Genomic DNA, 27,234 nt, shown 5'->3' with positions numbered 1-27,234 from the left:
AAAATAAGGAAAGATTTATGTCCCATCCCTCCTTCTTTTAAAGCCTTGTACACCAGTTAACATATAAAATATGTTGCATCTGTTGTTTTTAAGTTGTTTTTGTTCTTTTTGTTGCTAATGTTTTTTGTCGTCCAACTTCCTGTTGTTTCTGCTGCTGAGGTAGTCAGGGATTGTTGTTGGAAATGTCAGTATCGGTGTCATCTTCTTAGCAAAACACAATTTGATGTACAGGGTTTTGAATTTATGACAATTGATATGCAACAGTAAAACATGTATTGGATTCGTGGGGTAATTAGAAATTACCTCTGTATTTTCTATTTAGGAATAATAGAGGTATGCTTTCGATCATCTAGTTTCCGTCATTTACTAATGTTACTCGATGCGGAAATTATTCACTCAAATTATGAGGTCTAGATATACAATTTAGCATGAAATCTAGAACACAGAACAATAGAAATGGTAAGATTAATCAAACCTTTATCTTCTGTTGAGGCGTTTCAAATATTGCATACAAAATTTAAGTAGAACTAAGACCTTATTATAATTTTCTTTAGTATATAACTATGTCTTGACGTTAAGTAAAGTAGAAAACATTTTAATTTTAAATGAAAACAGTATACCTGTACGTAATGTGTTTCGAAACATAATTCATTTAACCTTTACATGTCCGATATGTAATTGGGAATAGCGCTGAAGAAATGAAAACGAGAACTTTTTTTTCAACATATTCATTCATAATCCATTGCAAGTCAGCTTTATATCAACCACAATTTTTAGGCCGGCGTGGGGTCTACGGGTTCTTCTGTGACCTTATCCTACAGAAAAAGGATCCAAAAAATTAAACAAAAGGTCAAAAAGCGCTGTATATCATATTATGTCCTTTAAAAACGAAAATAAGAAGCTGCTTACCCCTGAAGGTGAATTGGTTATTCTTGGTATCCTCCCCTCTGTTATTGATGTCTCTGTTGTATAGTCCGGTTGTTTGTTTTCGTTGTTGTCTTCGTCGTCCATATCCCTCAAGAAAATCCAGGAACTGCCCACAAGTAGAGGCAAGGAGGCCAGTATCAATAGGATGACCACTACTATCAAAGGAGACATTGACTTATATAATAACCAGTATCAATAGGATGACCACTACTATCAAAGAAGACACTGAATTACATCATATTCATCATTTGTCTCTATATACAGCATGTTTGCTCTTACTAATTTTTCATAAATGAACTCAGATGAATATAGGACCTAACAAATACAATGAATTTTAGCACAAAGTATCATTCATGGTGCAAACAAATTATCTGTTGGCAAAATACTAACAAGTCGGACCAAATGAAATCCATGAACCTTGCATTAAAAAATGATAAGAGGAAAAAGAGATTTCTATATTACGATTAATTAAGTTAAATACAGGACAAAAGGCGAAAGGGGTAGAGAACAAATGAATAGAGGACGAGTGAAGAAAGTGGTAAATAGGAGACAAGTGAAGAAAGGTGTACGAACGATGTTTAAAAAGCCTCATATAATTGTATCTTGTGGTAAAAGTCATAGTCAATAAGACATTTTATGATTACATATACTCAATGAAACACTAGTATAAATTTTATTACCTGGTAAAATGAATTGAGAGATGTCCAGCCGTCCATTTGGGGATAACCCTTGGCCGCTATTCTGAAGGTTGAATAACTGAGGAAGAACTGGTCCTGTGTGCAACAAGACAATGGCGGCGAACCAGGTGACATCGAAAGTTTTCATTATGAGGAAGAAGACTTGAACATATACATAAATAAGATCAAAATCATCAAATACATATATTGTATATAGAATAAGACAGTATTTTCGGTTAAATTGAAAAATCGTCAAAAAGTTACTAATTCATATGAAGTACAGCTACAAATCGATACACCATATTACATTGTTTTGCATTCATACGTACAGTAACCAGCTCACCTAATTATGAAGTGGTGCCAATCAACTGTTATCAATTTAAGAATCGATTTTAATGCTAAAAAAAAAACCCATCGATTCACTGACTTCCTGTTTTTGAATGTTCATCGCCTCATATTAGTACATATATCTGACATCAATGATGTATCTACGTGTACCCCGTCACACGGTAGGTAGGAGGGACAACGCGATCTAACCGCATTTCGTAATCAGTAATGTTCGACATCAAAACAACTACCTGTAAATTGCAAGTGGATAAACATTTATTTTAGAAAGTGTAAGGACCCGTCCCACAATATAATCGCATATTGGAAAAATAAAGCTCCCATATTTACACTTTCTATATAAACCAATGTCAAAACCATTAAATCTTTATTCCCATCAATAGAAAACGTCTTTTTCATTGAATTGGTGAAATCTAGTTTTCTAAAATGATGTTGCAATTTTATTTTTTGTCTTATGGTCAAAGGAGGGGGTGGTTGTAGAAAATCAGCATAACTATATTTTTTATCGTAGACATTTGTTATTAAATGTAGTTTTATATTTTATCAGTATGTTCACTAGGGTAGTGTTTACCTTTGTAAAATTAGTGGTCTTTGTTAGGCCACCATCAGCCTTTATTTCTATCAATCAATTTGCTAGAACATAGTTTACCCTCATTGTTGTTTTTGTTATCAGTTTACTTGTTCTTAAAGATCCGCCTACCCGGATCAACATATCGTATTCGGTGATGAAAACATTTTTGCAGTTCGTGTACACTACTATTGGCAGTTATGCTACTGAGCATTACTCATTTGCAGTAAGAAATGTATTTATAAAATGTCTTTACATTATTGCCTCTAAATCTGCTTTAATTTGCATCAAAACACCACGGAATCAATAACATTTTAATAATGATTATTATTTAATAATTATTTCATTAAATAATAATAATTTAATAATTATATTATTTAATATTTAATATCATACTCTATATAAGTTTTTAAGTGAATATAAGCATGTTTTTTATTCTTAATATTATATTATGGAAAAATATGGACTAGATAAACAGCACAAGAGCTATAAATAAGAGCAACCAGAAGCCTCTTTATAAAGTGCAGTTGATCATAATTCCACAAACCCCGTATTTTGTAAAGAATTTAATTATAGAATTAACGATGGTCAAACTACGTTGTCAATTACTAAAGTATTTTTGAACTGCGACAAGACAATTACCGACACATTCAATTTATTTGTATTTTTTTGATAGCAAAATGAGCTCAATAATAAACAAGATGGATAAATTTTGCACTAACATAATCTCATTACATAAGCTGGTAATGATATGTACAGCTGTCAATAAGTGTAATACAGTTATACGCCTTATTCTATATTCTGTGGGTTATTAAACTACGTGTGCTTCGGAATCAACCGTTTTCTTCCTTAAATCAACCAACAACAAAAAATACCCCACCATTTAGTGGCCCTCTTTTACTAAGTCTCTGCACCTTTTACAACTATGAGTTTCCGCACCTCTATAAATAATGTATAATCAGACCTAAATACATAACGTAGCAGAGACACAGTACTCTAGTCAATAATCACTGAAGCAGAAAGTCGATCCAGCCCCGTGTACCCTCAGAGATCAGATTTATTCAACATAAACTTGTTATATGAAGGTTAAACACAAAGTTTGTAAGAACTGATGTTACATGGATTTGACCGCTTGTTTAAAAAAAAAATTAGTCCTTAACATCTCGAATTTGCTTTTATTTTTCATATTCAAGGTGTGCAGGAGTTGTAGAAGTATATATTTTTTTTTATTTTTTTTTTAAATAATACAGATTTTAATAGATTCTCTTTTATAAAAACTTAAAATATCACTTGAGGTTACCCCTTTCAATTTGCGTGAACCTTTCATATTCCGTACCCTTGTATTATTTGGGTTTATTCCCGGGGGGGGGGGGGGGGGTGGCTTACTTAAACATGACCCTTTCTTGAAACTTTCCTAGCTTTGTAAATTATTAAATCAATTAGCAAGCAAACAATCAATCCAAACACGTTAAAACCAGATGTCATATTACAATAAAAAGGAATAGTTTAAAGCTATCTAACTATCTGTCCCATTTTACATGCATAAAGTGTACATTATTAGTTTTTAATCAATCAAAATTACACCATGGATCTGCTTCTGAAAAAAATGTTTACAAAACTTTCTATGTTTTCATTATCGCGGTGTCTTGTACATATTTCTATTAAATGTAAAATTGTGTGAACGTATTTGTAGGAGAAATTCGCAATGCCTCTAAATCTCTTTTCTCAACAAGGTCCGATAACTCCTAAATCTGAATGAATATCGGAGCGTTTGCAGTAGTCCAACTTTATGTATACATACAAATAAGTGGATGAAAAGAGTTTATAAACAGAATAGATGCATAAGATAGTATATGACAATAAGTTTGTCAGATATTTTGTGCAACTTGTCTGACTTCATTCCTTGCAATAAACTAAAAAAAAATTCTTAAATGCACCACATTAAGAGGGATGTGTTGCCATCTTGTGCATTTAGGATAAGAATGTAAACATTTTTTGAAATCTTCAAAGTAAGTTTGACAGCCATTCTAAGTGATTAAAAAGGCATTGCCCTGTTCTTGTTTGAAAACTTTTCCAAGAAAATGACATATATGTCTTCATATGTATTGCTTTTATATCTTTTGGCAACAGTTTTGTTCCGTTTTGAGCAGAAACAAGGCAGTTTAATAAATGTTTACATTCTTATCCTCAAATGTACAAAATGGCGACGCAGCCCCCTTAATACATGTATATACTTCTAATCTATTCTAATTCAAGAATCGGTAGAAATTCGTCGGCTAAGTAGTATTTGTTAGTTATTTCCTCTTTAAATACTTAATGACAAGAGCTTACATACATTTTGTTTTCGAGTATATTAAATTTTATAAGCTTAATGCCTTTTAATACTTATGTGGAATTCAAAATCACTGATTAGATTTATATTTTATATCAAAATGCTCCTATCTTGGATTTAAAATAAGGAATGAATCAAATATATACAAAATATTGGCAATGAAGGAGGCAAATCTAACTTCTGATAAAGTAAAAGATAGCCAAATACCACGGTCAGGTCGGCTCTATTCGGGACCCTTACCCAGGCACTTGCTTCTTTTCCTGACAAACTTTCACTTATGTGGTTTAAAACCTCACAACAGAACAGCTTCGGCTCTATTCAGGCCACTGATCTAATTGTATGGGTCCAGAAGTTTAATACAGTATTTCTATAACCTTCTCCTTCTGCTGCTAACACAGGAATGATACCGACTCTTAGCTTTTCTCACTTATATATTTCATATACACATAGGAGGTCCATTGGAAAGGGGTGTCGGGTTATTTTATTCTATAAAATTGATTACAATGATCAATTCTTTTACTTTACCCAAGCTTCTGGCTACATTCGTCCCGAATGACAAAACTCTTTACCTTTTATCTAGTATTTTTTTAAATTAACTACAAAATTAAATGCAAATTTTACAACTGCTCAACAGTGGTTTACAAGAACAATGCTCATAACACTTTCTGTGTTAAAGATGAATATTTAAATTAAAATCAAGATCAATTACTTATTCATTATAGTTTCATTAATCTCAACCTCAACCTCTATATACTTCCTTACAGATTTTACTGGAACTTGTCTTTTAAACTATGTTTGGGTACCAATGTCAACCTTCGCTTTCCTCTCTTGACAAACATTTTCACCATATATTTTCACCATATATTCTGATTGACCCAGGTGGTTTACTGTCATCATCTGTTAATGTACGTTTTCCTGAGATAGAAGGTGACGTTTTCTTGCAAAAAAAACGACCAACGTGAGATCTGATCTCTCTTCATTGACTGTTCCTTCAATCTTAATGCCATCCCTGCTACAAGTTGAACTACTGATAGTATTTCCAATTGGAACTAGATCTCACTCCTTGGTCTTGAAACAACCATTCTTCACTCTCTGATTCGTCCACACTTGACACAATATTGCGGTCGTTTCTAGTGTTATTTGCCTTGTCCGGTGCTTTGTTTATTTTACCCAGCTTCTGGCCAAATGCAATAGGTCTTTTTGTCAATCTGTGGAAAATTCAACATCGTCGAAGAAAACACTGGATCACATTGAACATTTCCTTCTCCCACTTCTCTTTGTCATCTTAGTCTCCACCATGCCTTTACTCGAAATCTAAGCAACAAATAAAGAACATTAGTAACATAATCTAATAATCAGTCATGTAATCTTTTGACCAGACAAGGGGTCTTCTACTAAGAAACTGTATTGCAGGCAGTTCTTTTTCCTTGCTAGACTGTTTCTCATTTTTATATTTCTGCTGTTTACGAAAACACTCTCGTTTTTGCATTTTGTATTTTCTCTTGTTGCCTATGTTTTGCCACTACACGTATGCTCTTGCTCCTGTAATGTTTCTTCCGTTTGCCCTTCATCTGTTTCTCAAACCAACGTTTGAGGTCGTTTAGTATAATTCTATCAACATGTATGACTTGAACTGACTCACGCTGCCCAAAATTCACCTTTAACGTAACATTTGACATTTTCATTATGATTCTATATGATCCATGCCAATAGTTAGTAAATTTGGATGACTGTCATGGAAAATGGAAAATACACATACACCTCATCATTTTCCTTGAACTGTCCCCAAATTAATTTCTTGTCACGGTAATGGTTGTGGCGAATCATTCTGTATTTGCCCGAACAGCTTTGTGTGCATTCTCAAGTATTTCATGTAAATGCCAAACCCATTCATTTTAAGGAACTGGCTTAATAGCGGAATGTACATCATACACTAGGTCCACAGGAGTGCAGCACTTCCTTCCATGCATCAATGAATTTGGTGGATACCTTTCATGGATGGTTGACCTATATGCTATCAAGATATACGGTAAATGTTCGTCCCAAACTGTATGATTTTCATTTACAAATTTGCTTGGCATATATGTTAGTGTTTGATTGAAACGTTCCACCATACCATCCGATTAGGGGCGGTACGGTGCTTTATGTGTCTCTTTCTGATGCCTAACGATTAACACATATATGAGAACAACTTGCTTTCGACCTGTCGACCTTGGTGTGCCATTTCGACGGATCACTTCTTCTGCAATGAATCTAGCAATTGTGGTGGATTCCATAATTTGATTTGCAAAGCTCTCTGTCCATTTTGAATAATAGTCTGCAATAACCATGATGTATTTGCTACTTTCTTTATTAACGATAACTCACCTAAGATGTCCGTCGCTATCCTTTCCAAAGGCTATCTAGAATGTACCACTTTCATGGATGCACATTTAGTTACATTGTCAGTCTTCTATTTAGAGCACAATTCACAACCCTCTATATGCTGACGCACATCTTGCTGTAAACCTGGCCAGTAGAACCTACTGCGAATCTTAGACAATGTTTTCTTAATACCGAGATTTCCTGATGTTTTCATGTCATGGTAGTGTGCAAGAACTGTACAACGCTCGGAAAGATATAACTATATACTGATAAAGAGTCTGATTAACCGACATTTTTCCCCATATACGATCAAGAAGATTATCGTTGTAGCACAATTTTTTCAAACTGAGAAACCAGTGACTTTAGAAAATGGTTTCCTTGCGATACTTTTATAGCACTTCGAAATGAACCTTCCTCTGCCCATGCACGCAACTTCATGAGATCTTTGACATTTTTCTGAGCCAACAACAATGGCTGACCTTGTCCAATTTGGTTATAACTTTGAATTGCATCATACATCTGAAGGAACTATGGTCCGTTCTGACATGGAAGTCCGAACTGTCTGCCATAAAGTGTTTAAAATACCTGAAAATATAAAAAAAACACAAAAAAAACCTAAGATAATATGCTTTAAGTTTTCTTCTAGTTACGCAGTAACGTTCTTCAGATTTTGACAAGCATCGACTGACTTAAGCACAAACTCTCACCTTGCCATCGATTACTTGAATGAGAACAGCACGTATGGCTTTGTCGCTGGCAACAATATCCAAAATGGAATCCTTTTAAAATCAAGATGTGCAAGTATTGGTTCAGATGTTCGGAAATGTTTCAACTTGTCAACGAAATTTGACAGTCCTCTCTCCACTAATTCGTCATTTGAAATAACTACAGAGACCAATAATGACCTAACTTTCATTAACATTAGTTGGCACGTTCAAATCCTGAATTGCTTTTGTCTTATCAGGACGTGTAGATATTACATCTGAAGATACCATATGACCATTAAATTCAACCTACCTAGCAACAAGAATATTCAAACAAACCTCGTCTTTTTGACATCCTCTCTTTACTTGAACGATTCGTCGTTTGCTGTCAAGTCGTGCAATAGCTTTGCTATAGTAGCAAACTCCCTCAGAAATATCCTAGAATAACTACAGAGATCAATAAATGATCTTACATCTTGAACATTAGTTGGCACCTTCCATTCCTGAATTGCCTTGATCTTGTCTTGATCTTGGAGTACCCGGAAAGAACCCACGTGTCCAAGGGGGCGACCGCCGTACCCTATCACCTACAACCACTGTCGATCACGAGGATCGAACTCGGGTCGCAGCGGTGAGAAGCGAGTGCATTGTCCACTTCGCTACTTGGACATCAAAATAAAATATGGTGGTATCGTTCAAAACTACATTTGATGCCCACGGATTGCTAGATGGTTTAATATTTTGTTGCAACAAATCGTCAATATGCCTATCAACTTCTTTTTGCATGTGAACAGGCATTCTTCCTGGGGCTTGTTTGATAGGAAGACCGTCTCCTGTGTTAATTTTTGGTGTTTTATTGTGTCCTTTCATCAATAATCTCGATCAGACTTTGCATAAGATGTGTAATAACGCATAAGCAAATGACAAACAGTCTCCTTATTTCCATGTACATAGTTGACCGTTCAAAGAGATCCTGTATATGGACAGGCAGTTTCGGCATGGTAAGATCATCATTACCTTTTTCAGTTAAAGTCATCACCTCAAACACTTGGTTTAACTCGACAATGAATGTTCCTTTTCTCAGGTTTTGTTACTTTATTGTGCAGATTTATAAGACGCACAGGAACTTTTATGCGTTCCTTGGTTCCCTACCAATGCTCCATCAAAATCACAAAACTACTTGCATTGTTGCACTATGCCAAGTGCAGGAGAATTCGATTATACGTCATTAACATTGCAGTATGTCATCACGTCACTCTTTGGTGATATCCCTAGATTTTCACAACCAATTTTACCTTTAAACACATGGTCAATGTTGCTACCAAAAACCTTAAGTTTTTATCTTAGACTCTAACTTCCAGGAATTTTTCTTTCTCAATAGCTTTGTTTATGGCTTCTGATGCTCCACAATTTAGTTGTGTAGTTGTAGGTTGTAAGGCTACAAATTCTCTACATTTTTCTTCAGATGGCCTGGCCTTCATAAATATAACATTTAAACGTCTTGTTCTGCGTTGGATTTTCTCTCTTGTCTAACCTTGGCTGGGACGAATCTCATCTTCTCTCCCCTTTAGTCATTTAACTCCTCCCTTATATGAGGCTAAGGCATCTGTTATATCTTTTCATGCCTTTTCAGTTTTGACTTTCTTTGATATCACCGATGTCTTTTTCCGCTCCTCTGACATTTGCCTGGCCTCCTGCATTTTTCTGTCAGCACTGTGAAGAGCTGTGTGTCAACTGCATGGTCGATAGCATCATTCAAATCTACTGGCCGCGCTTGTTGTGTCAGGATCTCTCAAGGCATCTATGAACTGCTCTTTAGCCAGTATTTCTTTAAGATCAACTTTGCGGTTGATTATGCCAAATTTGTCAGCCTACGAATGTCCTGCCCTAACCCTGGAAGAGACACTACAGCCTTCTGTTTTCTCTCCCGCAGTTGAGCCCTATATAATTTCGTTTGGTTTGTAGGTGCAAACCTTTGCTGCAGTGCTGTACATTCGCATTGTTATTCCGCTTGTCGTTTGATGGCAAGTTTTCTAATACACCTTGTGCATTACCTCTAAGAGATATTGCCAAATACACCCCTGTTTAATCACTGACTAGCAATTCAACTCCGCACAAACCTCTAAGTGTGACTTTAAGTCACTCCAATTTGTACTACCAGCAAATGTTGCAGGTTTAATAGACTTTCGTTTGTGTCGACATTATGAGGCAATTCAACATTTTGTGTCCTGTCTCTTTGTATATCACCTGTGATCACGTTTTCATTTTTGCATGTCACTTGTCTATGGCTATGTATGGTGTTTGCTCATGTCTGTTTATGTTAGTGTGTCATTTCTTATCCATAATTATCTCGATTTGCCATATTTCTCTGACATGCCAAATGCCATGGTCTGCCAAACGGTTAGCCCACTCACTCTGGATTGCCGTTTGGTATTCATCAAGTCTGGTTATCGCATTTTGGCGAGGCATATGGTTTGCCAATTGCCCACGATTAACATGCCGTTCAACTACTGGTGTTGAATGCCTATCTCTTGTCAACTCAAACCTTAGCCTATGTATCTCATCCTCCAGAAAATATATTTCATTATAAATCAAATCATTTACGTTAGATGTCATGTCAAACAATCTGGAAAGCCAACATAATCAAAGTACTGAAGTACTGACGGAAGTTGATTTTTTCATTGATCGTTTATTCAAAATCAACGATATGTGATTTTGCATGGCAAGTAGTATCAGTAATCGAAATATTTCTGAGAAATTGTATGGATCCAGGCAAGACTGAACTCTTGTCTTGTTCAACCAAACGCTCGGCTGTCTCCGTTTATCTTCGACAAGCAAGAGAGACTCTGTTTTGTCGGATATTAACGGATCGAGACAGCCAAGCGTATGGTTGAACGAGACTACATTGAACGATAGCGTAGGAATGCATACGACTTTAAAAAATATCTAAACTGTTTGTACAATTTAAAATATTATATTTCATGGTATTAATAAATAAGTTTTCTTCAAAAACAATGCTTCAGAATACACAACATCGAATTTATGGATTATTTTCAAGAACTAAGTGTTGTCAGCGGTATTGATTTGTGCTTAGGTCCAAACACTGTTTCACTTTCGCTTTGCCCGAGTAAGTGCATAGGAGAGTTGATTAAAATCAACTCCCAAAAATCAACATAATAAAAGCAATTAATGAAACACAAATAATCAAACAAAGACACGGTCACCGCTGCCACCAAGTAATGTAATGTGTAAATGAGTTTAGTCCCTTCTTTGATCGTTAACATAAGAATGAAAGGCATACAAATTTTCCCAATCACTGATCACATTTATATTTTATATCAAAATGTCCCTCCCTTGGGTTATCATCAAGAATGAATCAAATATACAAAGGATTGACGATGAAGAAGGCAAGCCTTCTAATAGAGTAACAGATAGCTACATGTAAGTACCAAGGACAGGTCAGCTCTATTCGGGCCCCTAACCCAGGCACTTGCTACCTTTCCTGACAAACTGTCAGTAATGTGGGTTAATACCACCCCTTATAAACAATACCAAACAACAAAACAGCTTCGGCTCTGTTCCGGCTGATCTTATTAAGTGGGTCCAGACGTTTTATACAGTATTTCTGTTACCATGTCTTTCAGCTGCTAACAGAGGAATGACACCGAATCTCAGCTTCTCTAACTCATAACCACATGGGAGAGTCCAGTGGAAAGGGGTGTCAGGTTCTAAAATTCTATTATTTAACATTGATAAGTATGATCAAATACTTTACATAATTATTTCCATTACTATATATTGTATAGTTTTCATTATTAAATATTTTCATTTTTTATTGTATAATTTCTCATTTGCAGTAAAAACATTACATATACATATACATGTAACAATACGTTTAGATCCGTAGTATTTTGGTTGTTCTTAGCCATGTATTACATACGTAAGGCACTGCTGTCGAATTATTAAAAAATTTTACCGCACATAATCCTGTATTTAGTATTACCATTCTTTGTTAACTTATTCTAACCAATGATATCATCAGTGTCAATGACGTCAAATTAGGCAGCCCTAGACCCGCCCCCTCACAATATACTTAACCCCCCCCCCCCAACCAAATATCATTGGGAAACTATTATACGTTTCAATTATTTCTGTTCATCAATTAGAAAAGCTGTACGCAAAGTAACACAATAAGTTAGAGAGCTGGAACTATTTTCTGTTCGCCCTCTTCCAATTGCTTTATCTTTCAGCTCACTGTGGGTCGATCCTCCCAATTAATAAATATAACCTCGTTCTAATCCAAACAAACTGTTAAAATGGGTCTTTGAATGTCCCTTTCAAGCCCACTTAATCATCAGTATCGCAAAAAACCATGACAAGAGAACAGTTCCTCTTTTCACCTCAGAATCAATTGAAAACGACGTTAAAATGGAGTAATCACTACGCTAGATTTAATTAGTAATGTTCCTCGAATAGCATTTGTAAACCCAGATACCACCATTTAAAGGGTACACCTGATGCAGAGAAGAATGAATAAATCCGGTAAAATCTACAAGGGAAGGTTAAAATGTTAAACGGGAAATATTGTAATATTGGGTTGTCGTGTACGGTACATCACAATGGGAATAATGTCAGCCCTGCACCGCGTCACCTTACACTGTCACCCGGGCCTGCCCCTGCCTTTGTCCCCCGGTAAATAACTCTCCTTTTTTATTTGGATTGGGTATTTTTTCGATAGTTTGGCCTTTAACGGTGACAGATCAAAATTGTTTGCCTCCGTTTACTTAAACTCAAAGCGTGTTAATTGCGATTTAACAAGTAATTTTAATCAGAATGATTTCTCACGTTGTAAATCGGGTTTAAATAAAAACACAGAGGAATGTGAGTGTCAAATCAGTCGGTTAACTCGACCAGTGCTCTCGTGCATGCTCGTGCATGGGGTAAATTAGTAGGGAAATGGATTTTTTTTAATCTTAGCATTGATTTTATGAAAGATTAAAAATTCAATCAGATACAAACGGAGAGTTATGTCTCTTTCATCATCATCTCTCTCTCTCTCTCTCTCTCTCTCTCTCTCATTCTCTCTCTCTCTCTCTCTCTCTCTCTCCATTTTCCCGTCATTTGTTAATTCAAAGTAAAACAAATTTATTTTAAAGAATTTTGGTACAATACTGATAAAATCTTACAGAGTTAATTGTTTCTTTTTTTTTAATGCAAAATGACTGTTACCTTTTGCGCACGTTTCGACAGAAAAACGTTATATAACAAAATTTGCAAGTGCTAATATACTTTTTTTTTTCACTGCCATACAAACATTCTACGTGGGTGAAACGATAATTTCGGACATATTAATTATGTAATCTTGACCATAAAAGCACTGCAACGCATCTGGTAGGCATTTTCGTCAACTAGATTTGTAGTTATTCTTACATATATTTTTTTACAATATTCCACATAATTAATATTTTTTGAACCGTTACTGCTTCGCTATCAGAAAAACCCCAATTGAATTATGCCAGTAGAGTGATTGTAGTTCATAATCCCATGATCGGTGGGAATATTGGTTGCGCCTTTTTTGCACTTTAATTATTTTTCATATGTGTCTTAAATTTCAAATGGAGGATTGTGTTTATGGAGTTATAAATGTAACTGGTGGCTGTATTGTATTGTTTATTACCAATAACTATGCGGTTCAAAGGTTTCACGTATTTACATAAATAAATGTATAATAGATGCATAGACCTATATCAATAATGACGATTTTAAATTAAAATAACGAATATTGTTGTTAAAATCTAATTTATACTGGCAACGAGATGATAAAGAAAAACAACTGTAATAGTTAACATGATAAAAGAGAGGACAGTCTCTGAAAATGTATTATAATTTCTATCTTACATGTAAATTTGAACATTTGGTAAGATTTGTACATAGGTACTTTTAATTGTAAAGATAAAAAAAAGATGCCTACAAACGTTTTGTCGTTAACTGAATTTTATAGAATTGAATTTCGTGCACGACAGTATATTATACTCTTGTACTTAATTCACTCGATGAAATAAAATTTAGCTAACTAAAGTTAAACTCGTTAAAATCGTTAAAAAAACAATAAATTTTTTGACATAATTGATAAACGTAGAAATAATCGAGATTGTTTAAAATCTATAGAAAATATTTAGGTACAAGCATGTGCCTAAATATTTTTTATAGATTGGACGACAGCCGCAAATAAAACATTTTCAAATGAAATTCAGTGTTGTAATACCCATACGAAATTTGGCCCATTCTGATCATTTGCAACAGCTAAAGTCAATTATTCAATGTCTCAGGATATCGGAAACTATTTTGAGAAAGCTCCAGTAATTTAGGCAGAAAACCTTTCATTTATAAAAGTCCCATTAGCTTTAGAATTAGTATGTGAGCATTAGCAACAGATCTAATGCCGTGGCCCAATCAGGAGAGTGTCGTTTTTTGTCATTGTCATAATGTATATTCATTTATTAATAAATAATAAACAAGAAAGTCAAATGCAATATCAACTTTGTAACTAACATCTCGAGCAATTTGAAGCACAAGGGAATTTGCTACTGAGTTTGACATTTGTTACTGCAGCTAACTAGCTGAACTAATTTGATAGCCCTGATTAAAGGGGATAATCCGTGTTATCCTGATTATTTCCCGACCAGCACAATACAGGTGGACACAGAACAGGATTTTTACTATCTCTTAATGTCTGACCTTTCTCTTGAGAAACTGAAATGTTCCTCCATTTTATGGTATCATTTTGTTTGAATTCGGGGCAAAAGGCGACGATAAAATAGGAAACTTCATGGAATGGCTATTTAAGTATACGGTGGCCGATCGCGGGAAAAATAAAAATACCACAGCTAATTTAACTATCAAATTAGCCCCTAATTAAGGTCTTTTTCTGAATCTATAGCATGAAATATTTTGAAGACGGTTTCACTTCTAAAAAATGTACGTTAAAATGTGGACTCTTCTATTGCGAAGTAGTTAAATGTTTATTTTGACATCGAAGTAAAGTAAATGTACATTTAATTTTATATGAGTAGTGGATTTATCAATATATGAATTTTATTTATACATATGTTCTTCAAACGTAGATGAGGGGCTTTGTATTGAAATTGACGCGAGTCTTTCGAATTTTATTATCTCTCACAACTGGCAATATAGTTAATTTGATAAATAAATGGCCCAGGGCAAGATCGGAACGCAAAAAAATAGAAATAACAGAGGGCCGTAAAATTAATCTTGCCAAAACAATGTTGCATGAGATGAATTGTGTGGGTGCGCGCCTACCCCAAAGAGCATGTGTTGCAGAGTCAACCTTGACAACGTCGAACCGACAACCCGTGCTGATCGCCATTCAATAAATGTTGCAAACTCCATACTTTGTTTTCGAGCTCATTTGCTTCTTGCCTTGTCTTGAAGAATCCCCATCTACTGTCACCTGCTTCTGGACCCCGCCCCCTGCACGTGGGTGGATCGGGTGTCCCGGGTAATCACAGGGTACTATAGAAGGGTACTAATCACTCTGTCAGCTATTCTCAGTAATTCTATTCGGACCAAAGAAGAACGATCACGTTTGCTATTCCAGAACAACCCGTTTAATTATCATTAAGTCCTGCGCGAGGCTCCGACTCCTTTATAGGTCTTTGCCACCGCAGTTAATTTAGGATATGTATTTCGATGACAATGGAATTTTCGAGTTGTTTTTCAGGTCCCTTTGTCATTTCGTCGTCTGAGGCACTGCTTTGCATCGGAGAGAAATATCTTGGAAACTCTGAAAGAGCACCAAATTAATATGGAAACTATATATCATTTATAAAACGTCCCGCGCCGTGGGAAACGGGCAAATCGTGAAAAAACTGCCAACAAAATGATAGCTTAACGGCAGATGAGAACCCTTATTTTGCGAGACTAAAAGCCGATTTACGCACACAAACTTTGCATAGAATTGATATTGAATAACATCGTTAGTTCCTACTTATTAGGGCTGCTTTTCGGTCAGCCCCCAACCACCCCTTCCCACCTCTACCCGCCCCCTCCGCACCTAAACACACACAGGCGGGGACTGCTGAAAGGACACGCGTTTTTAAATATCAGCCTGGGTCAGAGTTAGGTCACTTTCAGCAGCATCACGCTGGCATCCTTTGAGGGGGGTAGTTTTGTCTAGAGCTCAAATGGTAGATTATGTATATATACCTACAATGTACAAAACCACCGAATCACCGACAGACCACGCTTTCTTGCGCACTTTCTGGTGATAAGTAAGTACGGTGGAACGTAACAATCAGAGTCAATATACCAGATATTAAGGCAAAGTCACTATTCCTGTTATAACACATGAGTCAGTTAGTTCCTCTTATGATGTTAATACCATAGTCATGGTTTATTAGTACAAATGAGTACATGTATATCGGCGAGTAAGGGTCCTAGAATTTGATTGCGAAGACCCCCATCTCTGTATCAAGTTTTAATCGTTAATTCATCAGCTGAAGGCATTTTCATTAACTGCCAACAATACCACCACCGGCCGTTGGGTGTCGGACTTCATCGTCTACCCATAAATAACAATACATGTACTTCCGGTGCTTCATTTACATTAGAGATTTATCATCACAACAATCGCCATTGACTTATGGCAGAGTAACGGCCCCTAGGTATCATATGACCGGAAGCGAGGTCAGCCAGAGACCACTCTACTAGTCTTCAAAAATAGATTATCATTAATTTCATTTCTTGAATTAAAACGGAGGTATCCGATGATGATCGTATTAAAACTGATCTCTGTGAATTACCCAACACGTACAGGTATACGATCAGTGGCGATCATTGACCAAATTTACACACCGACCTCCAAACGATAACCGTTAATTTTGATTTTATATTCTCAGGTGAGAACGTTAAGCAAGCAATTGATTGGATCAGGATCTTGGACCTTCTAGATAGGAAATCACGAAAAATGACCCGAGGGTAAAAAATTCCTAGACATGGAAATAACATGGTTGAGTTGCAATCTGAAACAAGACTAGCAGAAAAAAAACAGTTCACAAAGTCAAACCTTCTGTCTGAATTCTGAGGCATGCTTAAACATCGCTAGCTATTATCTGACTTGTATTATCAAGTATGTATTATCACGTATGTGTAAGGGTTATAGAAACGCCGATTTGGTAAATGCAAAAGGAAATGATGTAGCACTAAACCACGGCTACGACAATTTGGCTTAGACCATCCACAGTTTGGCAAATCGTATTTTTGAAGAGATAGAAAATCGTGGTGTCAGCTCGGGTAGGCCTCGCCAATTAGAAAAACGATCACAGCGAGAAGATTGCTTAAACAGAATACATGATTATCACCGAAGTCCCGGCCGAGACATCAACCCTGCCCTCTCCCAAGTCTTTAACTTGTCGGAAACTATTTACGTTTTCTTCTCAGGAATAAATCATTCCCAAAAAAGTGTGATGATTGAAATGAAAATGATGGTATCTCTTTTTTGTCCAACGTGGGAACATACATATGCCCCATTGCGTTGTTTTGAGATAGGACACTTTTCTTCACAATACTTTTCTGATTCGATTTAGCGATTCTCGTCTGCATCCTCCACCGAGCGGATGGCCGCAGTTGTCCGAGGTCTAGGCTGTCTCTAATTACCCGCCCGTGGGGCACGAGTCCCGCAAACAACGAACCACAAAAGAAAATGCCTCGTAAAAGCTGGTGACCGTCGATTAATGACTTTCCACTATCGTGTACTGGTCAGTTTTTCAAGTCTTTAACAAAGTTTTCTTGATCGCTTAAGAAAATCGAGTGACATAAGGGGCAATCAAAGCTGTAGGGCCCCTTACACCCGCAAGGAAACGAATGACCCTTCAGTGTTTGAAGTTAATAGCAATCAGGATGAGGTTGATAATTGTGTATTAACTCTACAAATCGATACTCAGACAACACCTGTTTTATTTCCACTCTTGAGGAGCCATTGAAATCAAAATGCGCTTTTATGCACTTTATACAATGGTATAAACAATAAAACAGTCTGTGAATTCCTTACTTTGATAAAACAAAGCGCTCCAAAGAACAGATCGTGTGAAGAGCATCATGATTGGGACCAGCGATAAGGGCAAGGAATCACCGGGAGGGGGGGGGGGGGTTCCATGGGGCAGAGACCTTCCCGCCTACCATCCCTGTCAAAATACCTAAGTGATCGACGGCTAATCAGGTTTTAAAATTTTCGAAAACTGAAATAGTTTTTTTTTTTTTTAGACTTATAGGCTCTTAGAACTGAGTACAAAACTTAATTAACAAGCATTCTGAGAGTATTGCATAAGCAATACACGTCCCCTACCGGTTTGTAGAAATTTGTGAAAACAATACACTGTTATGCGGAATATCATTTCTTACCGTCTGAACAGACCAACCCGATAACGAACCCGATTGTAATAATACATAAAACCCTGTCGATATAATTTACAACACAATGTTTGACACTATTTTACAGAACTTATTTGTTTGTTAGAAACAATAAAAGGAATGGTCCAAGAAATGCACGATATTATTACTGACAACATACTTTCCTCGTTTATCTGATACACACCGAGCCCGATAACGAACCCGAACATTAAAAAATTGGAATATAAAAAATTAATTTTCTTGAAAATATATCAACCAGACCCTACAAAAGTGTAAACTTGATCTGTAGTTTGACATTTTGAAGCTGGTCAGCAAATTTCATATCATTCCTCAAACGCATAAAGAAAAAAGGTGTGGAAAACTGAAGTGGGACAGACAGACGGCCAGACAGACAGACGGACTGACGGACGCAGAGGAAAGCTATAGTCCCCTCCGGTGAAAAGCGGTAGGGGACTAATAAAAAATGAATATTCTTCATCTATTCTGTTTATAGATATTTGTCAACGATACATGAGTTAGAGAAATTTCTTTGATGTAATCATACGCATCCGTATTGTATATTCTCGAATGACTTCTGAAGTAAACGAAACAATCAAAAGATTATTTTGATGTTTCTAATTTTATAATGATAGGGATAAAATGTTATTATCCTGACTATTTTTCTTCTAAAATTCCTCGAAAAAAATTTCCATACACGGTATGTAATACCGGGCAAGTCTCTGTAGACTACAGAAGTATCACATCTTATTTATCGTCCCTGTAATTGCTCCAGATAACTGGGATTTGAGCGATGAATACACTGAATTTGTTTCAATTCCATCAAAGAAGGGCTTCTTCATAAAAAAAGTTTACACTGACGAAAATTTGAATTAATGTTTTAAAGCTTCTTAAACCCTTGGATGAGAAAAACGTTATCAGATTTCGGGAGAAGAAGTCGTCAAATTGTCCGCAACGAAGTCATACCGCTATCCACTGACAGCGGGGATAAAATGGCCACACCAGTCAGATTTTCTTACTTGCTTATGACTAGTTCATTAGGAGATTATATTTTACAAAACTGCTCTTGAAATTCTGAATGCCAACGGCCATCAATGCTTATACATGTACAATCTTTCTACACGAAAAAAAATAATATATAAGCTACAATACTTAGAACCATGACTTCAACCTTACTATAAAAATCTTAAAAGTCAATGTCATCATTTTCAGTACCTCCAATGAATGTTTTAATTTGGCTAATTATTGTTTTTCTTAACAGTACTTTGAGAAAAGCAGTGTTAATTGATCGTTTTTGTTATAATTAATAAAATTCATTGAATACGATCAGTTTTGATTTCTAATGAAATAAAACAAATTTTAAAAAATATTTTCAGACAGACCAGTTAGCTCGTCTTTGTTAAATAGCTGGTCACGTGATTACCTAATTTTTGAAGAGTAACTTCTATAAATAGAATTGAATTTATTACTGGATATAAAAGATTTGAGGTATAGTATTTTGTGTTTAAATAATATTTTTGAATGAAAGGTTCAACCGTTTGAAAAAATTTAGAACAAACAAATATGTTGATATAAAGAATAAAGTAGTGAGTCGTTCTATACTCTCTTTCCTTTTATTCACAACATTTTATATCAAACAATGCACAACAATACAAGAACAAAGAAATACCATTCGAGCATTTTCTTGGCAGGTATAAAATAAAACACAAAAAATCTTTAAACAAACAACTTTTCTTTGGATTTTTTTTCTTTCGGAAAATTTCTCACATCTTCTGTTTTCTCAGAGATTTTACAATCAAACATATAATTATGTAGATTCTTTTCTCTTCTGTGATCCATTGAAGTCATACACAAAAAATCTTACAAGATTTCGCTGAGAGAAAGAACGTGTTTTCTTCTTCTTTTTAACTGATCGATCGCTGACTGTTTGAGTTCTTTTTCTGTTAAGTCGGGCTCTGACCCCCCATTATCGACTGTTTGTCGTTTATTCTCTCTCTTCAATATTTAATATAAGCCCTTTAAAGGCTTACATTTGATGATATAACAATTAGTGCCACACCTTATAATCATGAACAAATTTAAAGAAAATGTGTGTGAATAGATAAGACAGATTTTTTTTGACATTGGTTAAACTTCAATGGTTGAGATTTCTGGACTCCTGTCTACAGTCATTCAGACTTCCGGTCTCTTTCACAGCTAGCTCAGCGTCCGTCGGTTTGATATCAATGGTTGGTTTTTGGTCCACCCCTGTATCTGAGTCTGATCCGCTCCCCGATTTCTTGCCCTCACTGTGAGTCTTGACGTGTTTGGCAAGATGATCACTTCTCATGAATCTCTTGTTACAAACCGGGCAAGCAAACCTTTTCTCTCCCGTGTGAGTTCGTAAGTGACGTTGCAATTCGTCTGACCGCGTAAATCTTTTCCCGCAAAACAGCCAATTACAAACAAATGGTCGTTCCCCCGTATGCCAGCGTAGATGAGCTTTCAGATGAGAAGTTTTGCCGTAAACTTTTCCACATCCCGGAATATGACAACTATGAATATTTTTCTTCCGGAGATGCGCGGCAGCGGGTCCCAAGCGCTCCGCCTCGTGGCAGTTGGGACACTCACACGTGGCCCTTCCCGTGTATCGGCGCTGAGATCGGGGACTAGAAATTCCTGGCAAAGATGGTCGAGGCAAGAACGGTGAAACGCTAGCAGAAGTGAGATCATTTTGGCCCGGAATCATAGATTTGTATGAATCCTGTAGAATGGATTGTCCTGTTGATAATAAAGAAGAGGTATGCCCCAGCGTGTATTCAGAGGGAGGGTAACTGTGAGGTAACTGGGAATGGAGTCCCCCGGAATTGGTCGCGATGTCCGTGATCCAGTTTGAGGGAGAGGAGTGGATGTCCCACCAAGAGGAGGCGGTGCTGACTGACGGCGCCATTTCTGACTTTATACTGTGTGAACCGGAACCAGAAACACTGAACGGCCAGGACTCGTAGGGGTGGTTGGGCATTGTTGGGACCCGGGGGTACATGCCTCCTAAAGATTGAGGGGTAAGGGTCGACTCGTTGTGTATTTTCTGCAGCAGCGCTGTCTGGCCAGGATCAGACTGCGGCTGCGATGTCGCGGATTGGTAAAAAATGTCATTTCCACAAGTTCCGGAAGTTCCCGGCAAGGTGGTAGCCCGTGACAATCCTATGGGTGACCCGGTTCCAAAATGAGAACTGTTCATTTTCTGAGCAGCGAAAGATATCGGCGACGGCGCCTGCACCACACTGGACGATATTTTCTTCCATGGATGGAAGCCTTTACCAACAGCGGCCTCGGCCAAAGGTGGAGGACTCTTGTTGGTGATTTTGTTACATTGGGCCGCCAGCATCGCTAATGGTGTGCCAGAATACGTCACAATATCCTGAAAATATACAGATATATACAAGAGATTAACGTTAGAACTATACTACATGTATATAGCTAATGGGGTTCAAGCTTACGTCCCAAGAACCTACAACTACACACATATAACAGATTAACGACATAAGCTACCGGCGAACATTACTTAATTCTCAAAAATAAATCCCATTAACTCTTTATATTTGGCAACAGATGCAACATTGTTTTATTATCAAGAGTTTCTCCTTGAAGTCTTCCTCATTGTAACAAGACGTGAAATCACAATTGTTGCTTCTCGAGTATTCTAGGTTGCATTTTTAGGGTACAAAAATTTTAACTGAACAGAAATCAGTCATTAATTCTAGTATAAATTCTTACATCTGTTCTTTATCAATAAGTAATGACTAAGTATGTCAGATACTAATTATTCATTGACAGAAAGATCCTGAACATGCTTGTATATGATACACTCTGTAACATTATGTTTTAAAGCTAAACATTTTAATTTGTGTCGTACATGGTGGGCAATTGTCGCTGTTTTGTTTTTCTTTTTTTCACAAGCCCAGTTTGGTTCACCCCCAGTTTTTGAGTACATGAATGAAGCCCCGGTCGCCCCCCACACCTCTTGCGGTAGATGTCGTATTGATCTTCTTTGATAAGTTACTGCAATCATAAATCACTGTGAAGTGAAGCGGAAATGTTCTTCATCCATGCATAAAAACAGTGGATGCTTGATACATTTGTCGACCTGATGAAATAACCGTCATTTCTGGCTGAAAGCGTCAGATTGTGGCCTGGTCGCTGTCTCACTGGCAGAGTGGGGGTAAGAAGCTGGAGGGGGGGGGGGGGCTACTTAGGGTGGGCATAATGCTTGTTTATAAAAGTTTATTCGTCATTACGCCGTATTTCGGATTTTAAGGAAATCAACACGTGGTCAATAAATTATAACGGTTTTAATGTAAAAACAAGTTCCTCTTTTACATTTAAGATTAAAATAAAATTTAAAATGTAAAGAACTTAACATTTTAAACAATTTTAAATGATTATTTAACTTTTCTTTATAAATTCATTTTATTAAGCATAGCTCATTCTGTGAAATAACAGGTAATAAAGACACGAGATTCTGTCTACAATCAAGTTTTGATTTGTTTCATTGGCACTATCTGAAATTTGCATGCTGGGTAGATTTGAGGAAATGCCGTAGTAAATTTCGGTCCTCACAATGGGTGGACGTTCATAGCTGTGCAGCCAGATTGCAACATTTTTTTGCAAATTGAGATTTCGCCCTTTTTATTAAAATAAATTGCAATTAATCTCTTTTTTCCCTAATGGAAGTGGGGCGAATGGCGATCAAACGTAATAAATTAGGATTATCAAGCGTCTTTAAGAATCTGATTGTGTCTGCTTCAGGATCCGCGGTGTTCGAGGCGAGGTGTCCACCATACGGAAATTATTGGAAAGATCGATAGATCAAATCTTTGAATTTCAATCTTGGATTTTAAAAAGCGTGCAGCGGCGCTAATCGACCTTACTGCGCCGGAACGGATAATTTATCGCTGCATACCTCATAATTAGAGGGCGCTGATGTGTGTCCACCATCTGTTGAATTTTAAGAAGTTAATCTTCTAACGTTTCATATTATTTTAAAATGCAACAAATAATAATAATATACCGTTCAATAATGAAGATTTAAGACCCAGTGTCCATATATTAAAACGGCAATATGAAGTACAAAATTCGGAAAGGTCCCATTAGTTTCTTTCATAATTTTTTCATTAATAAAGCGAAGCATAATCGCGATCTTGTGTGGAAACCTCGCCTGATTTGGAGGTCGGGTATAATAGGGTCCCTATGAACTCGGGGACCCCGATTGTTTTTTGGAGATGGTGGCGAATTCATTCGGCCTGATTACTTTATCACCTTCCTACCTACGACTAATTTTTCAGCTTCCACCCAGTTCAAAGAGTCGGGACCGTCCTGGCCCTGTGATCAGTGGCCGAGGTCCCCAAAGTCACGGAATACGTACACGCTAAGTGTCTCAGGTGTGTTTTCAGCTTGTCGGATTTAGTTACCGTCACCTGTCAGGGTTTTAGAAACCCTTGATTTACACAAATTCCCAAAATCTTTTTTTTTAATGAAAGCAAAATTGTTCTTTTTTTTTTTTTAAATTGGATTAAGTTCTATTTTTTTTTTAAATTGGATTATGTTTTATCATGGTTATCAGAATAAACGTATTCTATATACTGATATAAGTGTTTTTTCAGTTAATATGTTCCCTTATTTGTAGTACTAGATGTCACTGCATTATTTCATTTGGTCTTGCTTTATATCTATTTTGTACTTTTTTTCAAATAGAATTTAAAATTTGAAACATTATTAAAAAAAAAGGCAATCTTTTAAACAAAACCTTCAAAAGAAAAACATTAATCTATCATGGGAGAAACTATATATGAATAATAATTTATCTATTTTGGAAAAAAATTTCTGTTTTACAATGTATTTAAACTGGTATCAATAGATCAATGCATTTAAAAGTATATAAAATCGTAAAGAACATGAAATTATATATATACTGAACTAGAATCAATCCTAACCCGATATAATTGATATTTTAGTCTACATCACAGGGAGAAGCTTGTATTGAGTGTTGCAGTGAATGGTTTCTACTTGTGATGGTGTGTGTTCTCTGTACAGTATTTTACAATGACAGTTGTGCAATGTTTTATTACATTTTTAGAAAATATATTCGTAAATTGTACGAACTTGCTTCTGATCCTTTTTTATTTGTTTCATTTTCCTTTTAAATTTGTTAAATAAACATGATCCAAGAATGTTTGGTTATTAAATGAATAACCCCCCACGATTTACAAATTACAAGTTAAAAATGTATCTATTATTTGTTTAAAAATGGAAAGAAAGAATTTAAAAAGAATCCGATTTTTACCACCGAATGACAAAACAGGATCAAATAATACCTCGTTGTGGGGAAAATTTATATACTGTATGTTTGTGACATTGATAGGCAGAAGCGGAGATTAGTATAAATACACCGTCAATGAATGAATACAGAACAGATTATACAACAAGGAGTAATTCGTTGATTTCTACAGCGTTAATTCCTCGCCTTACCGGATGTGAAGACGGTAACGCTCGCTACGGACTCATTAATTTGTCGAATATCAAACATTTATTTCAGCGCAAAGTACATCGTGTAGAGCGGTTGTACTGAAACATTAGACTGTTCCCTAAACTATACCAACACTATCTCCAGCAGGAAGGGATAATATCGTATTGTTCCTGATATTTCAAAGCTTTGGGTATAGCATGAATTGCTTGTGTTTTGAAGTTACGCAACGAGTCATCGACGTGATGCTTGTCGTGTTCTCTGCATCTGCTAACACATATCAATTTTATTTTACTTTCTGTATTTATTCTTTTATTAACGCATTAAGATAAAGTGTTCTTAATCACACACAGCAACTGCTTTAAATTTATTTGTGGGTTTTTTTTCTGCGAGAGAATATCAAGTAAATGAAGATAATAAATGAAGATAGAACGATGGAATATTAGGCCCCACTCTAATTCATTGAGGCACGGTTTATTTCAAGCCTCGCTATTAAATTATTGTTCATTGCAATATCATGAGCTATAAAATGGTCGCCAAAAATAATTAAAAGGGGACAAGTATTTACTTTTTACAAATGGAAGGAGACGAAACAATAAACGAGCAATTTAACTAAATTCTTCCACAGATTTATGGCAGCTCGGGTCTCAGTAATGCCATTTTTCCTATTTCCACGGGGAAATGTCAATTTCATTAGATCTGTCAAGGACTTGGCTATTTCATTACCGATATTGAATGCTGATTCAGAATCAAACGCTTTACGGCATGCCTGAAGTTTTGCAGTTTATATGCAAAAAGAAACTAATTTCTAGTTTTAATAAATGAAAGTTTTTCATCAAATTTTTTATCTTAATATACTAGAAAAAAAAACAGAAATAGAACGGAAGAACTACTTACTAGAAAAGAAATTCAGTTCTATTGTAGATTCCATCTGTTCCTATCATTTTTTTTTCTACTTTCAGATTTAGCGCAGATTTTTGTAATTACCATATTGTTTTATCTGTGAAGAATGTTAATTTTTAAAATGCTTAGCGCTCAATGCGTTTCCATTTTGTTAATTAAATAATCGTATTTGTGGATTTTAGAGCCAGAGAATCTCTCTTCTCCCCATTGAGAGAGGGAGGGACCCCACTCTACCAACATTATTGTACCGACAAAAATAACAACTTACCCCCGATCCACCCGGTGTCATAATATTTCAATGGCCGCCTATGTTTGCATTCTTTGCCAGCAAAATACTGTTTCTTTAAAGTGTTTACCACTCCATCGGCCAAGGGTTCTCCTGCGAGCAAATCCCGGCACCGCCCCCTCTCCCTCAGCGCTGCATCTCGTGAACTTGAATAAGTGTGAGCCAATCAAATACTCGCTAAATGCGACACCGCACAGGAATCTTTTCACAGCATGGCTCTGTAGGCCCGCCTCTCTTGATAAATCAGATAATGCTAATTCCGCTGAAATCACAAATACTCCTTAACATTGCTAAAAGATTTTTACGACTTCACACAAACGGGGAAACAATGTTAAAATTATATTTTATAAAATGATTCATTTTACTGTTTGAATTAATTTTCATTTTATTACGAAGATCACATAAAAACTATGTACATGCACTTTTCTTTCTATATATACCATTCAGTTTAAACCGATCTAATTTTATCTGAGCAGGCATTTGTTATTATTAAACACAAATTTCACAAAATATTTTATTTTATTTTTTCATCTTGGCAGCTCATGGTAATCAATAGTTTCAGCGACACAAAATCCAATTTATAAAATACATAAACCGCTGTTTTTGACTCGCTCAAGAGCAAACATTTCCTGAAGTATTCTGTCCCTGTTTTATTATAAAACGTGCTTGTCGAGTTGTGAAATCGATTAAAAAACCGGGTAAGTAAATATAAAGTTGAAGGCATGAGGGCACTACAAATAGCTATTGACTTACACACAGTACGCCAAAATATAAGATCAAACCCTGCCTGTTTGTCCTGAAAACGAATAGTTGTGTAGACCCCTAGCGGGTATAAGTTTGATGAGTGTACATTGTTTTAATTATATATTGTCAGTCCAAAAACTGCTATGTGTGCAGAGTTCGTCAGCAGGTGGGGGTACATCCAATACTTCAGATTGAAAACAGGGCCTTTTTTCTTCTTGTAAGAAAATTTCTCTTACTTTGAAAAATCCTCAAAATCCGAGCAAATTCTCTATATTTTACATTTAAGATGTTTACAAGAAATATTGCTTTTGAATTCACTTTCAAATATAAAAAGTATTGTAAATATTTAACTGGGGGGAAATGCACTGCAAACACGAAAAGTTGTCCTTTGTATTTATACTCCAAATTGAACTTACATAAAAAAAAAATTAAAATTATAAATTGGATGCACATTGAT

General features: G+C 36.0%; 2 protein-coding genes across 3 annotated transcripts; both read right to left on the bottom strand.

The window, feature by feature from the left end:
• Positions 1–644: 644 nt before the first annotated feature.
• On the bottom strand, positions 645–2,084 carry LOC128157363 (uncharacterized). 2 transcript variants are annotated; one of them, XM_052819867.1, is made up of 4 exons: positions 1,948–2,084; positions 1,608–1,766; positions 910–1,079; positions 645–815 (listed from the first exon to the last, which is right to left on the bottom strand). In XM_052819867.1, exons 2-4 carry the CDS (start codon positions 1,750–1,752, stop codon positions 774–776), a joined length of 357 nt encoding a protein of 118 aa, XP_052675827.1. In that variant the 5' UTR covers positions 1,753–1,766; positions 1,948–2,084; the 3' UTR covers positions 645–773. The 2 variants fall into 2 exon arrangements, with proteins under 2 accessions (XP_052675827.1, XP_052675826.1); XM_052819866.1 differs by having other exon boundaries at positions 680–815; positions 910–1,082.
• A 17,840-nt stretch (positions 2,085–19,924) lies between these two features.
• On the bottom strand, positions 19,925–26,172 carry LOC128155203 (transcription factor Sp9-like). Its single transcript, XM_052816801.1, has 2 exons — positions 26,016–26,172; positions 19,925–21,742 (listed from the first exon to the last, which is right to left on the bottom strand). Exons 1-2 carry the CDS (start codon positions 26,034–26,036, stop codon positions 20,477–20,479), a joined length of 1,287 nt encoding a protein of 428 aa, XP_052672761.1. The 5' UTR covers positions 26,037–26,172; the 3' UTR covers positions 19,925–20,476.
• Positions 26,173–27,234: the final 1,062 nt, after the last annotated feature.

Source organism: Crassostrea angulata, chromosome 7 (genome assembly GCF_025612915.1).
Source record: "Crassostrea angulata isolate pt1a10 chromosome 7, ASM2561291v2, whole genome shotgun sequence".
In the NCBI taxonomy this organism is placed as follows: Eukaryota; Metazoa; Mollusca; class Bivalvia; order Ostreida; family Ostreidae; genus Magallana; species Magallana angulata.
The sequence above is the reverse complement of the archived record's forward strand: the minus strand, read 5'-3'. Positions and strand labels throughout refer to the sequence as shown.

Bases quoted from the DNA above. Each gene is read 5' to 3' on its own strand.
- LOC128157363 (XM_052819866.1), bottom strand. From the start codon at position 1,752: ATGAAAACTTTCGATGTCACCTGGTTCGCCGCCATTGTCTTGTTGCAC. The intron at 1,083-1,607 runs GTAATAAAATTT...CTCCTTTGATAG, and splicing joins CTCTCAATTCATTTTACCAG to TAGTGGTCATCCTATTGATA. The intron at 816-909 runs GTAAGCAGCTTC...CTTTTTCTGTAG, and splicing joins TAACCAATTCACCTTCAGGG to GATAAGGTCACAGAAGAACC.
- LOC128155203 (XM_052816801.1), bottom strand. From the start codon at position 26,036: ATGACACCGGGTGGATCGGGG. The intron at 21,743-26,015 runs GTAAGTTGTTAT...GTATATTTTCAG, and splicing joins TGACACCGGGTGGATCGGGG to GATATTGTGACGTATTCTGG.